Source organism: Cyprinodon tularosa, unplaced genomic scaffold (genome assembly GCF_016077235.1).
Source record: "Cyprinodon tularosa strain WSP-4 unplaced genomic scaffold, ASM1607723v1 ctg386, whole genome shotgun sequence".
Classification (NCBI taxonomy): domain Eukaryota; kingdom Metazoa; phylum Chordata; class Actinopteri; order Cyprinodontiformes; family Cyprinodontidae; genus Cyprinodon; species Cyprinodon tularosa.
Window position 1 is genome coordinate 668,106 of NW_024039103.1, and position 20,632 is coordinate 688,737.

At 40.7% G+C, this 20,632-nt stretch overlaps 1 protein-coding gene across 1 annotated transcript in view; it reads left to right on the forward strand.

Annotated features, from left to right (window-relative positions):
- The window catches only part of syt3 (synaptotagmin III), a 75,614-nt gene that overhangs the window by 44,658 nt on the left and 10,324 nt on the right, over positions 1 to 20,632 (forward strand). Inside the window, exons 7-9 of the mRNA XM_038297328.1 lie at positions 4,138 to 4,264; positions 16,231 to 16,449; positions 20,407 to 20,527. Of these exons, the coding sequence (XP_038153256.1) occupies positions 4,138 to 4,264; positions 16,231 to 16,449; positions 20,407 to 20,527 (467 nt within the window). The remainder of the gene's footprint in view (positions 1 to 4,137; positions 4,265 to 16,230; positions 16,450 to 20,406; positions 20,528 to 20,632) is intronic.

A 20,632-nucleotide genomic window follows, 5' to 3' on the forward strand; every position in this document is an offset into this window, starting at 1 on the left:
TTGTTGTGTCTCAGCTGGTTGTTCTGCGTTTCGGCCTGTCCTGACATGTTGAAACATTGCAAAGTGTGAAAGTGCTGATGGTCAGAAAAAGGAAAGGGAGCGACCATTTCATTCATGAATTATATATGTGAGCCAGTTTTAACAGCAACCCTGCCAGCACTTAATAACAGCAGACGGTGTTGCTGTCAAAAGACAAATGCCAAGAATTAGCAGGGGAGCTTAATAGAGAAAAGGCGTAATGACAAAAGCTATTCCTGTGACCCCTTTTCTCATTTAGGAGAGGTGGGCTTTGCAAACGCTCTCGTCGAGGTGTGTCAGCGCTGAAGCTGCGATAGGATTGGCATGTTAATGTGTGAGACTCCACGATTTGGAGTGTTAACAGTCTGCACCAATAATGTCAGTCCTGCTCGGGCCTTCTGGGAAAGGCATTTCTATTGACAATCCCATTAATAGCTGACACATTTTCACAGTGGGAATAAGTGCATGCTTTCCATATTGCCTGCGAGGAATAAGGTGGTGGGGTTCTGTTTGAGCTGTAATAGGTGTATTCTCTGCAGCCGTCCTTTGAGATGGAGTATAAACATCAGCTTTGGTTCAGGCTCATGTATTGTTCTGTAATAAGACACACAAGTACCAGTAAACCTGTAATCAAATACAAGGTAACATCTTTTCCTCCTTTTGGACACAGGCTTACTTTCTGTCCAGTTATTATTTATCTAGTAGATAAATTGGTGGATATATTTTGAAGTATAACATCATGCAGCAGTTTGCCCTGTTCATCATTATCTTGATTTGACCTGACTGTGGAGGAGGGGATGTTTATCTGAGGGTATTAGCATGATCTGAGTCAGGGGTAAACACTTGTCCAGATTTACCATAGCTGTGAGGTCAACATGCATATCCCGCAGACATTACAGCTGCTGTGGGGTCACTGCTGGCGTTTGCCCCGCTGATCTGCCCTCAGCCTCCGAGCTCACGTTGCCTTCCTGCAGAAGCAAATGAAGTGCTGACAGCCTCGTTAACACATGGAGACACAGCCTAACGAGGTCTGATTAAAAGCTTCCGAGCCGTCCTCATCTTCATCTGGTAATTAAATACATAATTAACGGCGTGTAAGATGCAGCCACGTCTGCGTGGCAAAGCGTTTGTATGTAAAGACATCATTGCCAGCCTGCTCGCCTGTGAATTTGTTTGTTTGTTTGCATGACAAAGAAATATTCTCAGTCCTGCAGCATTGCATCCCTTTTTGAGGTTGTTCTGTGCAAGAAGAGGCTGGGAGGCTATTTTTACTCAAGGCTGCTGATTGTCCAGATTCTAACTAATATGTTCACCCATTAAAGGTGTTTTTGTTGAAAGAATACTAATAATAATTTATCAATCTCACATTGGAGAAACGTACCTCTGCATTTAGCCCATTACCCTGGGGAGCAGCAGGCTGCCATTGTGTGGCGCCCGGGGAGCAATGTGGGGTTAAGAGTTGTTGTGGGGATCGAACTGGGTACTAACAACCTTTTTAGAGCACAAGCCCACTGCTATATCTAGGCCAATACTCCCCGCGACTAGCGTTATGACCAACCGCCTGACGCTTTTTGAGCAGTCTAAGTGACTTGTTTCTAAAAACATGCTACTTGGTTTTTATATTTTCCTGCCATTGAACAGAGAAGGCGAGCCTGGCAATTTGAAGACTAATATTTTCAGCTTTTTCTTAGCAAAGTTTGTCTTGCCCATCTTTTTGTTGTTGTTGTTTTTTAACAGAAATAATGCTGTGAGGAGATTTCGAATGGTTCTGTTTGACCTAATGTCAGTTGGCATTGCATTAGAGAAACAGGCAGTTTCACTATCTGTTACGATTGACCCCTATTTTACTACTTGAGGATCTCAGTCACTATAATCCATCATCAGCTGTTAGTATCGAGGGCAGCCAAACTGCATAAAATCGATCAAATTTATATTTATACAAGTTTAAAGGTCGTAGCTGCAAGTTTTTCGTCAGATCTCTAATCCTCAAAATGTATTCATTCATAGAATATCTGCAGTGGTTCAGTGCAAGTGTCCAATTTGTAGATGAATTTCAATTGGAATTCCATTCAATTCAGTTTGGTTTTATTTGTATAGCATATTACAATGCATGTCAGCTTTAGGCACTTTACGGAGACAATTCAGGCAGATAATACAGTCCGATTGGTAGAGCGTTTTTCTGTCTCAGGAAAAACAACTGATTCCATCCATTGACTTTGCAGGCTGTACTTTCTGGTTAATCTTATAAGCTGTTGGGGGACAGCTTGTTTTCTGTGCTGCACAAAGACTTTAATAACTGACTAGATTTTAGTCACTGTAGACATCTAAGCATTTGGATCGAAAACAATTCATCCTGCTTATCTATCAAATGAACATCTTTGGTACCTGTGGACGGGGTTGTGGCAGAAAGAATGGGTATGCACCGGGTGGAGCTGCACTAGAGGTCTGCAGAAAAAAATGATTTGATATTGATCCATATGTGACAGTTGTTTGTGCATTTGTAAATTATATGATCAGTAATGTAGGCATATCACTAATTATAGGCTTTCCACTTCTTCACCTCTCCTTCAGCCACCCCCCTACCCCCATTACCTGAATTCTCAAGAGGCGTGTTGTTTTCATTAGAGTTGTGTTGTTATCTCATAAAAAGATGGTGAGAGAAAAAAGAAGCGCTTAGGGTGGGAAAAAAGCAAAAAGATTAAAAAGACAAGGTTCTCTTATAAAAAAACATCTGGAAATGGTTGCAAAACAATAGATAATATGTGAGAGTTTTAAAAGGTGGTTACTTAATATTTTCTAAAGCTTCCAACTATTGATTATGATTATTTACTGCTATCCTCCCACTACTAATCAGTTATTTGAAATATAAGATGAACCCAAGCAAGGAGTGAAGGACACAGACAAGGTTGGTAATTCGACCTGCTATAGAAAAGACCAGTAATGACGTCGGGTAGGAATGATTATACTAGTGAGGGCAGAAATACCAAGATATCCAGTATGAATTTATCACTGTCCACTTATTAACTGTGCCCTTCTGGAAGAATTATGGCAGAGGCTCATTACATTTCTCGGCCTACCCCTCAGGAACTAGGAAGACACACAGAAGGGTTGCAGTCCTTGGTTAAAGTGTTATAGAGATGGATGGGGGCATGATGTAAGGCAAACTACTGTAGCTAACACCCATGCCCCTCCACCTTTTGACGTGGTCTCAACTAAGAAATGTTTCCTGGTGATGTAGTTGTCCTCACTGTGTATGTTTAAATACCGCGTCTGGACTGAATTGGTTATAGAGCATTTCGTGTGTGACTGATTTAATTGGTTAAAAATGTTAAAATTATTTGGTTTTGTGTTGCAAATACAAACAGGATGCAGCCATGTTTGATTTTGAAAATAGGTAGGCAGGTAATCTTTTTTTTCAATTCAGAAATGACAAATATCACATTTTTATCTCTGAATCTTTAAACACTGCTTAATTTATGCAGGTTGAGTTGGATATTTCCCTTAAGAGACCTGCTTCTGCTTTCATGGAGCGCAAAACCACTCAGTGAATTACCAACATCTTATAGTGACAAAGGGTCGTTACGAGGCGCTGCTAAAAATGAGGTAGTTATTGGAAAGCCAGCACCATAGCGTCTTCCCTTCCCTGTCATTTAAGTGGAGGTTATTTTTCGAGATCATCTGAAGACCCCCTCATTTGGTCTGTCAATGGGCTCCTTCACCTCACTATATCAGGCCACAGCTCTATGTAACCACGTGACAACAGACTGAAGGTGTTAAAGATAATTAATGAGCTGAGTTCTGGGTGGACTCTGTGCAGCTCTAAGTACATCTGTTCTCACCCAACTTTCATTTAGCTTTGCTGACGGTGCAACGACGATACAGCTCTGAAGATGCACACAAACACACACCTGCTATTCTTGCTCCTTTTCTTCTTCTCCAGAGACGCAGAACCTCCCACTCCAATTTGTGTGCACAAGTTCAGCACAGGTGTTTTGGTGTTTGTGTGTGGGCTAATCCTGTCTGCGTCTCACGGAGGGTTTGCTGTGTAAGCCCTGACTTTTTAATCTTATTTCAAGTGTGAGGATAATTTGGTTTGTTGTTTTTTCTTTCTTGTCCCAGTACGGAGCAGTTGGTGGTTAAGATACTGAAAGCTCTGGACCTGCCAGCAAAGGACGCCAACGGCTTCTCCGACCCATACGTGAAGATTTACCTACTGCCAGACAGAAAGAAGAAATTCCAGACAAAGGTGCGTCCCGCATGCTTCACACTTTCCACCAGCTTTATTCTGTTCTAAATACCCATGGAGGTTTGCGGTTTCACTAATGTTAGCTCATCTAATCAAATCTGAGACACAGTTTATGCAGGATAATGGGGCTCGGATGATACCTGCGCTACTGATTCTTTTAGACACTTGTCAGCCAAGGAGGGATTTTATCCCTCAATTAAGATCAAGATCAAAGTCAAACTGATTTATTTAGCATGCCAAGTAAAGTTCCTTGTGGTGCAGAAACTCTGTGCATATAGAAAATAAAACATGCATCAGCAGATTAAGATAAATACAGAACCCAAATATATGTAATTTGTAAATAAGTAAAAGCAATTATGACGAGTGAAAGGAAATGGAAGTTATGAAAGTTCATCAAAGTTAATGTCCTTTACTTCTGGAGCTAAAGGCCAATGAAAAGCAGTGTGTCTTAAGTAAGGATTTGAAATTTTACCAAGGGCAGTGTATCTCTTATTCAGAGGCTTTGATTTCTAGCAGCCCCTGAGATGTTGAGCTCAGTTCTCTGACCGGAGCGTGATGGTGCAGCAAATTATTAACTTATGCAGGTGAATCGCCTTCAAGTGTTTGAAAAAGGCAGCTGAAAAATCTCCAACTGGATCCTGAAAACTACTGAAGCCAAGGCAAAGAGACCAAGTAACAGATAGATTGGCTCTCACTATCTTCATAAAACAGATTTAACCTGTAGTTCAAGGTAGGTGTTCCCAAAGTTTGGGCGTACCCCCCTAGAGAAGAACTGAAGAAATGGCCCATTTTGAGGGGGAAAATGAGCATTGATAGCAGTTTTGAATAGTTTTACAAGGTAAAACAGAATGATGAGCCTAAATAATTACTCTTTAAAGGTAGAGGCTTTGGAATTGGAGATTGTGTTTTACTGATGCAATATGTAATCTAAACCAGTTTTTTCCTTGTTAACTGTTAAAAAAAGGTTGGGGTAATGGGGTATTTCACAAGTTTTTTCCTTCCACGTGCCGTCTGTGTGGAAAGAATTGGTATCTACGTGGACAGATCCATGCTTAAAAACATAGCCAGGGAGCCCTAGCTCCTACTGGCAAGGGGACACAAATGTTTACATCTGGAGACTTCCTGTGATTTAACCCTAAACCACCACTATCAACAGATTGTTGAAAACTCCTGCTCTTGGGCAACACAAAGAGGCTTTGAAAAAGTTGTCAACGCCTGTGTTTTCTACTACCTCGTGAGGTGTGGTGTTGAAAGCTTACTTCTTCTGCTGAACACGTCATCCTGGAGCCGGCCAGAATGAAGCAAAAGCTGCACAGTATAAATGCTGCAAACGTTGTGACTTGTGGCTCGTTTTTTTCGTGCATCAAGCATAGCCCAAACTTAACAGGAACCCGTCCAAGCAAAGCTGGGTTTGGAGTATCGTAAACTTTAGTATGAGTTTTGACATATATTTGGCTCTCAGACTCAACCTGTGGTGCTGGTGGTGATGGTGTGGCTGCATCAGGTGGATTCCATTGCGCTAGCGGAGGGGAATGCTTTGCGACTGGCTGACCACCTTACAAACTTACCGTTTAATCGAGAGAAACTCATTTATTTTTATACATATGTTCAATCACACAGCAAAATCCCTCAAAACTGTTAAAGGTCATAAAAACAAGACTTCTATAACATTACTGCGGTCTGACTGCTTTTAATGACTGGATAAGTCGAGTTACTCATGCTAGGCAAGGCAAGGCAAGGCAAATTTATTTGTATAGCACAATTCAGTACAAAGACAATGCAAAGTGCTTTACATGATTAAAATACAGGAAGATAAAACAGAATCAAAGCAAGTAGGAAAAAATAAAAAACAAATAAAATAAAATAAAAAATGCAGAAACAAAAAAATGCTGTTAGTAACTTTGCCAAATTATTCTAGTCCAGCAAGACTGTTAAGGCAAATCTAGTTAACCATCAGCTTCTTACAGTATGCCTGAAACACCATGACAGGAAACTTAAAAAAACATCCTTTTTTAATTTTTTTTTTTTTTTTTTTCAGCTTAAATCATTACATTTTTCTTACATTAAAAAAGGCTGTTCTGCTGGTAAACCCTCCACTACGGTAACGGGACAAAAGTGACTGTTCATTTTATGTTTTGGGTTTTTTTTTGGAAGGGATTGATATACATTCAGCATGTTATTAACTATGGTGCTCCTAGCCATAATGCCCTTTGAAGGGAAGACTAAAACACACTGTTGAGACTCATTTAAAAAAAAAAATTTGAGAGAATATAAATTTGACATAAATGTAATGGTGATCATATGACAGTCATCTTTTTAAGACTCATTTAAGATGACATCTAAAATGTCCCTGGTGTGATTTTATTTCAGCTCTCGGCTTAAAGTTACAAGCTTGGGATGGAAAATTCTGAATGTCTATAAGAAGTATTTCCTTATGGCACTTAACAAATCTGCTGGAGGCTTCTCGTGTGATGGAGCCCCCTGCTCTGAGTGGAAACAATGGGGCCACTAAGAAGAGAAGAAAACTCATAGTTCCCAGTTTATGATTATAACAAAGCATCTCAGTTAAATGTATACAGTGAGGAAAATAAGCATTTGGAAACCCTGCTATTTTGCAAGTTCTCCCACTTAGAAATAGGTGCATGTCATGATGGGTATCAGGGAGGCCCAATATGCAGAACACTGACGACACGGATGGAAAGTTTAACAGAGTTTATTGGCAAATTCACACATATAATAAAGACTGATGCAATGGTTCTGGGCTGGGACCGGTTCACTGGCGTCTGTGAGAAAGACAGTTTGATTAGCGAAGGCTTGGTTGAGACTTGACTGATTGTGTTCAGGTTTGTACCTTGATGAACGTAGAGGAGGCTTTGGGAGCGGAAGTGTTGGGTCCGGAGAAAGCTTGGGTTGGCAGAGTCCTTAAGCTGTTTCAGCGTCTTACTTCTAAAGGCTGTTTTGACCTTGGCTTGTGTTTCCAGCTCGGTATCCAGAGCTGCTAGGAAATCCAGAGAGTGAGTCTTCAGGTTTGGCTCGGAGGGCTGGCTCGGCAGGTTAAGCTCTTCCAGAGCTTCACAGGAGAAAGAACAGGAAACCTGGAAGCAGAGACAAAAGGGTTAGAATCCAGGTTGGACTCAAAGGAGACTTGGTTCACTAGGGATCTATGGCTTAAGTGCTAACCAACTGATTAAGACACTGCGGCGTCGAGGCAAGGTCTGAAGGCAGCTTAAGTAGTCCAGGTCCTCCAGATGAGATCATCAGCTGCAGGTGTGCAGAGCAGCTCAGCAGGGAGGAACCAGGGCGGACTCTGCTGGAGAAAAGGTGTATTTCTCCAGCTCCCAACAGTGCATGTCTACGGTGAGAGACAATCTAAAAACAAAAGGATAATTTGTTTGTTTTTTTACTTTTTATTTGTATGATACAGCTACAAATAAATATTTGCACTGGAAGAACGATCTAGAAATGAGTAAAAATGTCATAAATGTCTTAAATTAAGTGTATTTACCCTTATTTTGAGTAGGTAAATGAGATAGTTTGCCAATGGAATGAGTATTTTTACTCTTAAAATAAGATACTTAGATAATATGCACTAAAATAAGACAATGCAATTGTGTTTTCTTATTTCAAATGTAAATTGCCTTGTTCTATTGGCAAAATGTCTCTTTTACTTCCTCAATCCAAGAACTAATGCACTTATTTTAAGAAAGAATTATGATTATCTAGATTTCAATATTTTCCAGTGTGAACACCTGAGAAAATCAATGTTAATATTTGGTACAGTAGTAATAATAATAGTAATAATTATTATTCTTATTATTATACATTTTATTTCATAGGCGCCTTTCTGGACGCTCAAGGTCACCGTACACAAAATAAAAACATATAAAACAAATAAAAAAATATAAAACACAGAATAAGTAGCCTTTGTTTGCAATTAGAGGTGAAATGTTCCTGTAGTTTTTACCAGGTTTACACACACTTCTGGGGGGATTTTGGCCCACTCCTCCACACAGATCTTCTATAGATTAGTCAGGTTTCTATGCTGTTTCTCAGAAAGACGCAGTTTGAGCCCCCTCCAAAGATTCTTTATTAGTTTTAGGCTTGGAGCCTGGCTAGGCCACACCTGAACCTTGATATGCTTAATACAGAGCCACTCCTTGGTTATCCTGGCTGTGTGCTGCGGTTCATGGTCATGTTGGAAAACCAAGCCTCGACCCATCCTCTCCGGTCATCCTCTCCTTAATACAGTGCAGTTGCCTTGTCACATGGGCAGAAAAAACACCCCCAAAGCATGATGCTATCACTCCCATGCTTCACAGTAGGGATGGTGTTCTTAGGATGGTACACATCATTCTTCTTCCTCCAAAAATGGTTATTGGAATTATGATTAAAAAGTTCTATTTTGGTCTCATCAGACCACATGACTTTCTACCATGATTCCTCTGGATCATCCAAATGGACATTGGCAAAGTTAAGACAGGCCTTGACATGTGCTGATTAAAGCCTGGGAACCTTCCGTGCCATGCATGATTTCAAACATGACCTCTTTTTATTACCAACAGTAGGCCTGGAAACAGGTGTCTTTATGCAGCATGCTCAGGCACAACATGCAAATTTCATGCAGAAAGACCCTGGGCCGGGATTGCATTCCTAGGTGAGATTGAGAAAATCTGCTGCTTTCCTCCAACAGCTTTACGTCACAACTTTATTGCTTTTCTGGACTTTGCAGTGCTTTAGTGCCTACTTTGGTGCAGGGAAAAAAAAGGTTCTCCAGCACAAATTGCAAACCAGGCAACTTGCCTGTTGGGTTGACCTACATCTGAACCTGGACCATCATCCCAGAGGTCTATCTATGTCTGGTTTTGGCCAATGAAGAACCACAATTATATTTCTTTTAGAAGCTTTTTATAGATTTTCTTTTACCTCACACAGTATTTTTGAACACCTCAGTGATACAAAAAGTTGTGGGCTTTCAGCCGTAGTCCTTCAGTGAATAATATCCACACTATGGTCAGAGTGACTTGTTAGCCGTGTAAACAGATTGGAAAATATGCAGACCACTCACTGTTTGGTCACCAGTAAGAAAATGTCAACATCAAGTTTGAGAAAGTCTGCTTCTACTGAAGGATGGCTGGCAGTTTTTCACCATAACAGATTGTTCAATATAATCTAACATACACTCACTGGCCACTTTATTAGGTACACCTGTCCAACTGCTCGTTAACACTTAATTTCTAAGCAGCCAATCACATGCCGGCAACTCAGTGCATTTAGGCATGTAGACATGGTCAAGACAATCTCCTGCAGTTCAAACCGAGCATCAGTATGGGGAAGAAAGGTGATTTGAGTGACTTTGAACGTGGCATGATTGTTGGTGCCAGAAGGGCTGGTCTGAGTATTTCAGAAACTGCTGATCTGCTGGGATTTTCACGCACAACCATCTCTAGGGTTTACAGAGAATGGTCCGAAAAAGAAAAAACATCCAGTGAGCGGCAGTTGTGTGGGCGGAAATGCCTTGTTGATGCCAGAGGTCAGAGGAGAATGGCCAGACTGGTTTGAGCTGATAGATTGGCAACAGTGACTCAAATAACCACCCGTTACAACCAAGGTGGGCAGAAGAGCATCTCTGAACGCACAGTACGTCGAACTTTGAGGCAGATGGGCTACAGCAGCAGAAGACCACACCGGGTGCCACTCCTTTCAGCTAAGAACAGGAAACTGAGGCTACAATTTGCACAAGTTCATCGAAATTGGACAATAGAAGATTGGAAAAACGTTGCCTGGTCTGATGAGTCTTGATTTCTGCTGCGACATTCGGATGGTAGGGTCAGAATTTGGCATCTACAACATGAAAGCATGGATCCATCCTGCCTTGTATCAACGGTTCAGGCTGGTGGTGGTGGTGTCATGGTGTGGGGAATATTTTCTTGGCACTCTTTGGGCCCCTTGGTACCAATTGAGCATCGTTACAACGCCACAGCCTACCTGAGTATTGTTGCTGACCATGTCCATCCCTTTATGACCACAATGTACCCAACTTCTGATGGCTACTTTCAGCAGGATAATGCGCCATGTCATAAAGCTGGAATCATCTCAGACTGGTTTCTTGAACATGGCAATGAGTTCACTGTACTAAAATGGCCTCCACAGTTACCAGATATCTCAATCCAATAGAGCATCTTTGGGATGTGGTGGAACGGGAGATTCGCATCATGGATGTGCAGCCGACAAATCTGCTGCAACTGTGTGATGCCATCATGTCAATATGGACCAAACTCCCTGAGGAATGCTTCCAGCACCTTGTTGAATCTATGCCACGAAGAATTGAGGCAGTTCTGAAGGCAAAAGGGGGTCCAACCCATTACTAGCATGGGGTACCTAATAAAGTGGCCGGTGAGTGTATGTCAGATATTGAACTTATAAAAGAAACATGCTACTGAAATGCTTTTATTTTGAAAAAGAGGCAAGCCAAACCCTCCCCCAGCTTTCACTGCATAATTCCCCACTGACTTAAGTTTAAATTTGGGAACAAATCATGTTGTTCTGCTTCAGAAAAATGCACCTTTTGCTCTAGAAACAAACAACCTCCCTTTTTCTAATCCTCTTGTGTGTAGAAGCTCAACATAATAACAAAGGTTATATATGGAAGTGATGTTTTATCCAGAAATGTCAAAAGTTCCTCTGCAGAGTGAAATAAATCTGAGGCAATAGACAGTGGAAACGGTGAAGCTCCAACCGCCGATGAAGCTGCAGCAGTTAGCAAACGCTCCCTCCTGGTTTCCCCTTTGTGCAACTGTCTCCTGTGCGTAACAAAAGCCCCCTCAGCCTTTGAAAAGCATGAATGCTTTCTTTAATTTGCATAATATGGCTGCCATTTTTTGTTTGAAGTGTGTCTGATTGTTTAATTTCAATCACACTCTCATTAACATTTAAATTTTACACCTTTCATATTAGCACCCGCTTTTATTCCCCCGGCTGATTGTGACAGTTGAACAAACGCTGGCTCACAAAAAGATGATCGGAGGGGCTTGTGTTCTTGTTTCTAAACTCGCCGTGTCTCCGTCGGATGCACGTTTCCTCCAAGGCTAACAAGTGATCATCAAGTGCTAATAAACTGGATTGTCAGGGCCGCTTAGCCAGCAACAAAAGTTGTTCTGGAAGCCGTTTGTGTGTCACGTTTAAATTATGGCACGGCTTGCTGCTCAATAGGATTTATATCGAAACCCCCCACAGCAATTCACTCCCACCAGTTAATCAACAAATAGGACACTTGTTATTAAGGGTAGAAGAGGCTTGGGAAGGAAATCCCCAATATATTTTCTGTCAGATTTGAGCTTTTACCGAAAAATGTGAAGTAGTACAATTACATAAAACCGGTGCTGAAAAAATCAAAACAAATGAGAACATTTGATTTAAACTTCTTGTTTCAATGCAGTAGATTTCATTAGATTACTTCCTAATGGAATAAAGAACTATTTTTTCTCCCTGTGGCAGAGGAATAAGGTCAGCCTTTGGGTTAAGGTTTAATGTTGCTGCTCAAGGACGGTTTCAACATGTGGAATAGGTCGTCATATCCTTTATAATCCCTCAGTAGAGAAAAAGGTAAATGGAGAAAGAGCAAGAGGCTGTAACAGTGCCAACATTTGGAATCCTTCATCTTTTTATGTTTTTTTCCCAGTCAAGCATCAAGAGCTTCCAGGAATGATTAGGCTGTCTTTTAATGTTTTTCTTTGAACTTTTGCTGCAACCGTTCTCTAATTATTATTATTTTCTTTTCTTTAAGTCATTTGATTCTTTGCTATGAATCATTCAGACATGAAGAGGTCCCTGGACCCAGAAGGTAGCAGACAGTGCTGCATTCAAAATCAGCCTACATTTAATACCAGTTTTACTCTGATTGTTTCCAGCAATCTAACATAGATATGCAGTTTTTTTTTTACTTTACCTTAAGAGGAACGCCACAGATAAAGCAGCCTGGGAAACAGAAACAAATTTGAAAACACATTTTAATGCAATTTTGATATTTGCTGTGCTTGCACTGTGAGTCTATATCACACAGGCAAAACATTATGACCCCTGACTTAAAAGTGAATAGTGATAATTATATCTTTATCATTGCACCTATTAGGGGTGCAATGTTGTCAAAGTTGACATCTTAAAAGCAAAACAAGTGGATGTGATGGGAAGTATCTTCCAAAACGGGTGCAAGAGAAGAAAGGTTGGTAAACATTTATATTAGTGCATGATTAAAGGCTGGTTTGTTTGATGCATACTACAGCTAACTATAAGCTGATAAAGCTTATAGTTAGGGTGGCTCAGGTTATCCTGAGCTCTCTCTCTATATTTATGCTGCTATAGGCTTAGACTTTTGGAGGACATAGGGACCCCCATTTCATCATTCTGCTTCATTCTCTCTCTGTTCTCCTATTCTGCAGAATCTGTTTGTTCAATCTCTAACCTTCTGCTCTCTCTGCTTTTCCTCAGAGTAGCTTTGCCTCGTCTGTTCCTGTTTGGCTGTGACGTCATCCAGGAAAGAAACATCAGCTGTGTTGCTTCCATCAACACCCTTGTTTGTAGATGTTGGAGATCGGCCTGTCTTCAGGTGTGGTCCTGTTTCTCTGGCCGTGGCTGGGTGGATGTGCTCTCTTCATCCTCTGGCATGGGAGCTGCCTTGGAGCTCGTCTGCCTGGCTGTGTGTTTCCTGGACGGGGCCGCCTTTTACAGCTGCTTTTTGTATCTCTGCTTCTGTCTCCTTGAACCCCAGTCGGCCTCGGCAGATGGCCGCTCACACTGAGCCTGGTTCTGCTGGAGGTTTCTTCCTGTTAAAAGGGAGTTTTTCCTCTCCACTGTCGCTACAAGCATGCTTAGTGTGAGGGATTGTATTTGAGTCAATGAGTCAATGCAATCAACTGGTTTTCCTTAGATAGAAAACTTTGTATCAATTTGACTGTATGATCTGGTTGAACTGTAAAGTGCCTTGAGATGACATGTGTTGTGAATTTGGCGCTATATAAATAAACTGAATTGAATTGAATTGAGATTGCTGAATGAGTTGGTGTTGGTTCTGACAGAATCTTGTTGCAGTTTCTTATGCATGGGGCATTTTAGGATGTTCTGGATAAGCAGGGCTAATCTATGAAGGCCCCAAATCACAGCTTACAGGATTTAAAGGATCTGCAATAAATTTCTTATAGGCAGATTCCAGAAATGGGGGATCTGGAGTCAACAAGTCATCTCCATCCATCCATCCATCTTCCTCCGCTTATCCGGTGTTGGGTTGCGGGGGCAGCAGCTTAAGAAGGGAGGCCCAGACTTCCCTCTACCCAACCACTTCTTCTAGCCCCTCAGGAGGAACCCCAAGGCGTTCCCAGGCCAGGCGAGAAACATAGTCTCTCCAGCGTGTCCTGGGTCTTCCCCATGGCCTCCCCCTGGTGGGACGTGCCTGGAACACCTCACCAGGGAGGCGTCCAGGAGGCACCCTAACCAGATGCCCCGGCCACCTCAACTGGTTCCTCTCGACGTGGAGGAGCAGCGGCTCTACTCCGAGTCCCTCCCGGATGACCCTATCTCTAAGGGAGAGCCCAGCCACCCTACGGAGGAAACCCATTTCGGCCGCTTGTATCCGCGATCTCATTCTTTCGGTCATGACCCAGAGTTCATGACCATAGATGAGGGTAGGAACGTAGATCAACCAGTAAATCGACAGCTTCGCTCTTTGACTCAGCTCTCTCTTCACCATGACGATGACCACCTTCACCACCACGATGACGGTACAGCGCCCGCTTCACGGCGCTGTACCGTCATCTCTGTCATTTTTTGTTCTGCCCAACCACTGAACCAGGTGAGTCCAATCCAGTTTGCCCTGTATAGATAGGACTTACCTGGTTCAGTGGTTGGACTGAACAAAAACAAGACATAGAGATGACTCGTTGACTCAAGATCCCACATCTCTGGCAGTTTCTACAGGACACTTTATTAATTCTGCGTTATCCTTGCTTTTATTCCTTGTTCTCATGTCCTCTTTTCATTTAATGAAGACGAGATGTTGTAGAGAACTGTCAACTTTTACCAGGAACGGTGTTTATCTTTTACCTTTTTTTCCTTTGATCTGTTTTTGATTTACAGAAACTGAGGTTTTTAACATTTGCTAAATGTTTTGGATAGAAATGGAAGGGAGGTTTGTTTTTATTCAAAGCTAAAAAAAAAAGGCACACTGAGAAATGACAAACCAACCACTTGTTGAATATTTAAATCACTCATCACAGCAATGAGTCTAAACTGAACGTCTGCATTCACATCACTAAGCAAGTGTTCAAAGACAGAAATCCCAAGGAGATCGTTTGTTTGTCTGTTGTTTTTTGTTTCCTTGTTGTGGAGATAAAGGTGCAGTTTTTGATTGCTTCCAAATATGCAGCACAGAAGATTATTTGAAAATCTCATTTTAGGATTTTAAGACTCATCTTCATAAAAGAAATTCACTGACTTTGCTCTAAAATCCCTCTTTAGTTCTTTGCAGCTTTGAGAAACACTGGCCTGTTTCTGAAACGGCAACAAAGCAAATCGATGCTGAGACTAAAATGTTGATATGATTATTTAATAATAAGGGCTGATACCATACAATACAGCTCTTGAGTTACTGTGTAATTGTTCAGCATGTACCATGCTTGAGTAATATGCTGCATTCATTAGGACTCCTGGCCAGAGGCAATATTAAGGAATGAGAGGAGGAGGTTCTAAATACGTCTCTTTTTATTTATTGTGTGTCGACTTAACAATTGCTGAAGGCAGTAATATTATTAATAGTAGGTAGTTGAAGAACATTAAGGTTTGTTTTTTTACTGCAGCTAAATCATTTTATTATAGAGAATGAAATATTACCTAAATATCAAATATATAGCTTCATATGTTGCATTTTCAATACAAATTTTTCAAATACCTCTTCCTCATTAGTGAAATTAACATAGTTAGCATTTTTATTTTGCAAGTAATGTACTTTTACTGGTAAGTGCAGTTTAAATGTATAACATGGGTTTTCTAAGGCAAACAGATTATATTTGTATAGTCAAAACAGTCAAATAGTCGTAATTCTGCTCTTCTAGCCATGATGTACATCTGCTGCTGTGACCCAGTTTAGGCGAAGCAGCAAAGAGATTGGCCTCAGTTTCAGCTCTTGGTACATAAACTCAGGAGTTTAAGTTTGATCGTGAGCTTAAGGCGTCACAACAATCCCATATCATCAACCCTCCACCATTGTGGTTTAACCAGGGAAGGGAGGGAGGGAGTTGGGTGTATAAATCTCCTACCTACAGCTGATGTTTTCTCTCCTAACTTGGCTGTGAACATTGTTTATCAAGGAACTTTGTTCCAGCAGCTTCGCCAACTGAAGTCTCGGTGCCAACTTCTCTGGACGTTGCTCAGTCTAACCTTGGGATGACTTTGCTGAGATGCCCACTGCTGGAAAGATCTTTAGCTGTCTTTAATGTATTCCACTAAGGAAAGATTAATCTCCAGGGAGAAATATGAATTCAAATTTACCCTTATTGGATTGGCTGCCAGCAATCATTATGGTATTACGGATTTTAAGTTTATTGCTGACATCTTTTCATGTTAGCATTGTATGAACATGTACTTGTAGGTTCTTGATCAACATCCATTAAAGATTCCTTAATTGTATCAAAAGCTTTTAGCTGCTGCTTTTCCTCCAAAATCCAATAAAACTTGTTCCGCTTTTATTGGATTTTCCCCATTGCTTTACATAAATCTCTTTCTTCCATTTCTAGTCTTCCTTAGATTAATGTAACTCATTAAATACAAAAATAGAAAAGAGATTTCAAATTTTAACTACATTTGTTTCCTTTCCAAACTGTTTTTAAATCTTTCCATGTCCTGAAGATTTCTCGCTAAGGTGTGCTTATGAAAGCTTGGTGCGATTCAGCACATTAACCCAGATTGTTTCTGTCTCTCAGGTCCACAGAAAGACCTTAAACCCAGTGTTCAACGAGACGTTCCAGTTCGGCGTGCCGCTGAACGAGCTACATTCCAGGAAGCTGCATTTCTCAGTGTACGACTTCGACCGCTTCTCCAGACACGACCTAATAGGTCAGGTGGTGGTGGACAACCTGCTGGACTTCAGTGAGGGCAGCGGGGACAAACCCATCTGGAGGGACATCGTGGAGGGCACTGCAGTAAGATACCAAACTACAATAAAATCTCGGTTCTGATATAATTTGAACTTTGAAGGAGCTATGTGGTTAAATGAGAGCTGTATGCTTTGTGTAGACCATTCATGGAACAGATCTCTGGATGCGTAAAAACGTTAGTAAACTATTCATACTCGTCTTCGGCTTCATCCAGGACCAGGCTAGGGGCAGCAGTCTCAGCAGAGACTCCCAGACTTCCCTCTCTGCAGACACCTCCTCCAGCTCTGTAAATGGCACGCACAACTTAACCGGAGCGTGCCAGACACAACCACACCGCATTAAACTGGTACTAGTTCATCAATAGGGCTTGGCACGGTTCAATTCAGGCTTGGTTTTCGGATAACAAAGAATTCGTAATCATGAAATTTCAAACATTCATAAAAATACTAGCTTCCCTACCTTGCCACATGATTTCTAGTGATGATTCTGCTTACGAGTGTGATGAACCTCAACGTCTGTCATTGTTTCCTGCTTCTGTAAGCCCTGATTAGCCTATCGTTTGTCATATCAAATTCCTAAAAGCCACCTCTGTGAAATAAATTCACGAAAGGCTGCCTTTTTCGCCTGTCATTCCACAAATAATTAAATATCCCAATGCCTCTATGAGGTGAGGAACCATACTAGAGGGGTGTGTATATGGTTATAAGGAACCAAATGCGGCACGGTTAACTGATCCATACTTGGTATAGATCAGTTTTTAGAGGGTAGTGTTAATAGGGCTATAGTCCCTCCATCGTGAGGGGTGAATTTGTAAAAAAAAATGTCAGAGACACCTCTGCTGAGTCCTCCCAATGTGGAGGAGAAGTGACTCTACTCCAAGCCTCTCGAGAATGACCAAGCTTCTCACCCTATCTCTAAGGGGGAGCCCAGCCACCCTAAGCAGAAAACTCATTTTTTGGCCGCTTGTATCCTGGATCTCGTACTTCCTCTGCTTTACAAAATATATATAATCTTATTAAATAACAGCTAAAGATTCTTACGTAGATTATAGATTTATATGGGTAATTCAAACAATTAGAACAATAGAAAAACACATAGAAATGTGGTCGGTTCATGATTCAGAAATTCTATGTAACTGAACATACTGTATCTCAGTCATTATAATCTTGCCAACTGAACAAAATTTTTAAATTTTTCATTTTCAATTGAAATGAATGGATGCCCTTTTAGGCAATCAAAATTATAATTTTTTTTTTAAATGTTAAAGAAATATATTTGTCTCACAACCTTAAAACATTTTTACAGTTTAAAACCCAATAATTCTGGCTTTTGGAGAGTGATTTAGGACTTTTGGGAGTTTTAAACCACCTATGGAAAGCTATTGAGGAAAAAAAATGATTCTGCTTTTTTGTTAAGGAGTTTTTCATGTGGAAAAACATTTTTCAAAATCAAACTTTTTTTGTTGGACTATTTTTATAGTTCTTTTTGCCACAAGTTAAACTCTGCCTTTGATTGCTGGCTTTTTAAAGGGGATAATCAACTAGATTCAAGATCTCTAAGTTCTGGTCTTACTTTTAGTTGTGCAATAATGTATGTGTAATGTTATGTCTTTCATTTAAGATATGATAATTAATTCTTGCTTTAAAATACCTGTTTTTTAAGAAGCACGCACCAGTAATTAGCTCACTCTTTCCACTAAAATGCCTGAGCTGAAGCACAGCCGATCAAATTGACCAGAAAAAAGAACAAATATGCTTCCAGGAGTAATTGTTTTCTGGTACATAAACTTCAACCTACCCAAGGATAAATGAAAGGTAATTTGCAAACCATGCAAGAAAAGAATTGCAGAAAGGGACTGAACCATTTTCAACCATAGTTTGAACGTTTTATAAATATGGGTCAGTGGTTCTTTCTTTTGCTACTATTAGATTAACTAATTTTGTCTCATTAGAAATTGTTTAGCTGCAGTAGTTTGATACAGCGTTGAACAAAAATACACATTTAAAAAGTAACATGGTTAGTTATTTACATTTGGCATATAATAACTCCGTTTGAAAATAAAAATGGAAATGGCTTGAAATTTGAAGTCACAGACTTCAGAACTGATTTGAAAGTCACCTGTCACGACTTGAGACTCGACTAATGTAACGATCTTGGTTCTGTTGTTTTTCTTTAAGTTTTCTGTTTCAAGTTTAGCCAGGTTTTTCATTGTTTTCTAGCCTTTTTGGTGTGTCTGGATTCATTTAAGTTGCTTAGGTTTTTCTGTCTGTCCTCTGCTGCCTCCTTGTGTTCTTTTCCCTTGGCTTCCTCGTCAGCTCTAATCACACCTGTTCCCTATCAGCTCATTAGCTCTACCTTTGTTCAGTCAGCCATAAATACACTCCCTCTGCAGTCCCTCTTTGCTGGTTCCTCGTCTTACCTTTCCTCACCCTGGCTCCTTGATGATTTTCCTCCATGGGTCTGGTTAGTGTTTGATTTTTACGTTGGATTTTTGGATTCCTGTTTTTGTTTAACATTTTTAAGTTGGATTTTTGGATACCTGTTTTTTGTTTGCCTGATCTCTCATTAAACCCTCCAAGAACTCACCTCTGCCTCTCAGCTTCTGCTTTTGGGTCCAATCAAAAACCTTTAAACCAAGTCTTGACAACTAAGGACTTAAAATCTACCTTATATAACCCAAATGAAAAATAACCACGATCACTATAAACACACATCAGGATTAGTTAGTTAAGAAAATCCACATAAGTTGTATTTATTTTTGAAAATTTTTATTCAGCAGATTCTTTTTAAAATGTTAAATTTGCCTGCGGTGAAACAAGATCAATAGTTTAACAGATCACAGCTCAATATATTCATGCAAACGAAAAAATTTATTTATTTATTTTTTTTTTATACATTTTTTATTTTGATGTCAGAAATGTGAGCGATTTTTCAAGGAAACCTAGTCTGCTCGTTTTGGGAGGGGTCAGGGGGGATATGTCCCCTACATGTTTTCAAAGGTCTGTTTTGGTCCCCTGAACTTTTTTTACTGTCCAAAAACAATGTTACCCTTCATCTAAACATCTGATGTGCCACTGAATCGGGTCTGTTATTGGACGTTGAAACATGCTGAAGTTCGTTATATTAAAAAATACTTATGTCCCCCCCCCCCACTTCTGAAATCAACATTTTGTCCATGAGAGGCGCCACCCTTCTCACAGCATTAAAACATTCAAGCTTCATTTTGACATCCGATCTTCCCTAATGAATGTGTTGAACTGTTTCCTGCTTCTCTGATTAGTTTGGGATCGAGGGGAGTGGAAAACGCTGACATGCTCAGATTGTGAGGTACATCCAAACTGTTTCCATCCATGGCTTTGGCTCTGAGTCTGCCTGCAGGATGGATTCATTAGAAGTCTGGTCGTGTGAAAAATATTCTTAAGAGAGTTTGTATAGATTAGTGGAAGGACTCTACTGGCCAAATCCAAACTTCATATTGGTTTATGTCCAGCAAGATTTATATGAAATATTCATATAGGCTATTAGCAAATTAGACGGAGCTGGGCTTTTAACATTTTTGGCATCAGGGTTTAATTTATTAAATAAGTTTAAAGCATCTGTCTATGCCAGTGTTTCATTTGGGGAAGTATTGATCAGTGCGACTCGAAGCCACTGAGGAGTATTCACACTGTGGAATGACCTGAGAAGCAGTGATTTCATAACCAATGTTCACTCGATGGAAGAGGTGGAGGGAGATAAAAACATACAGATCTAGGGGAATAATTGTTTTTTACCTAACATTTTCTCCACTTTAGGACTTGGAAGGTTTGGAGGGACACTACTTTCCCTCTAAACCCTCCTCATCAAGTCTCCTACTGTTACAGACGTAGATCTTTTCATATCAGAGCATCAGATCTGTGTCTGTCAGTGTTTTCTCCAGCTGAATCGGTTTCTCGCGTGCTGTGTGAGCGATCGAAGCTGCGCCGCCTCGTCTCTGATCCCTGTTCGTCTGTTTATCTGCAGGAGAAGGCTGATCTCGGGGAGCTTAATTTCTCGCTGTGCTACCTGCCCACCGCAGGCAGACTCACCGCTACAATCATCAAGGCCACCAACCTCAAAGCCATGGACCTGACGGGTTTCTCAGGTGAATAAATCGCACGTCATCAGGCTGCTGCTGGACCTCCAGCTCGGCTCTGACTGGAAGCATTAACAGGAAGGATGAGACAGGAAGCAGCTTGGTTACTGTCAA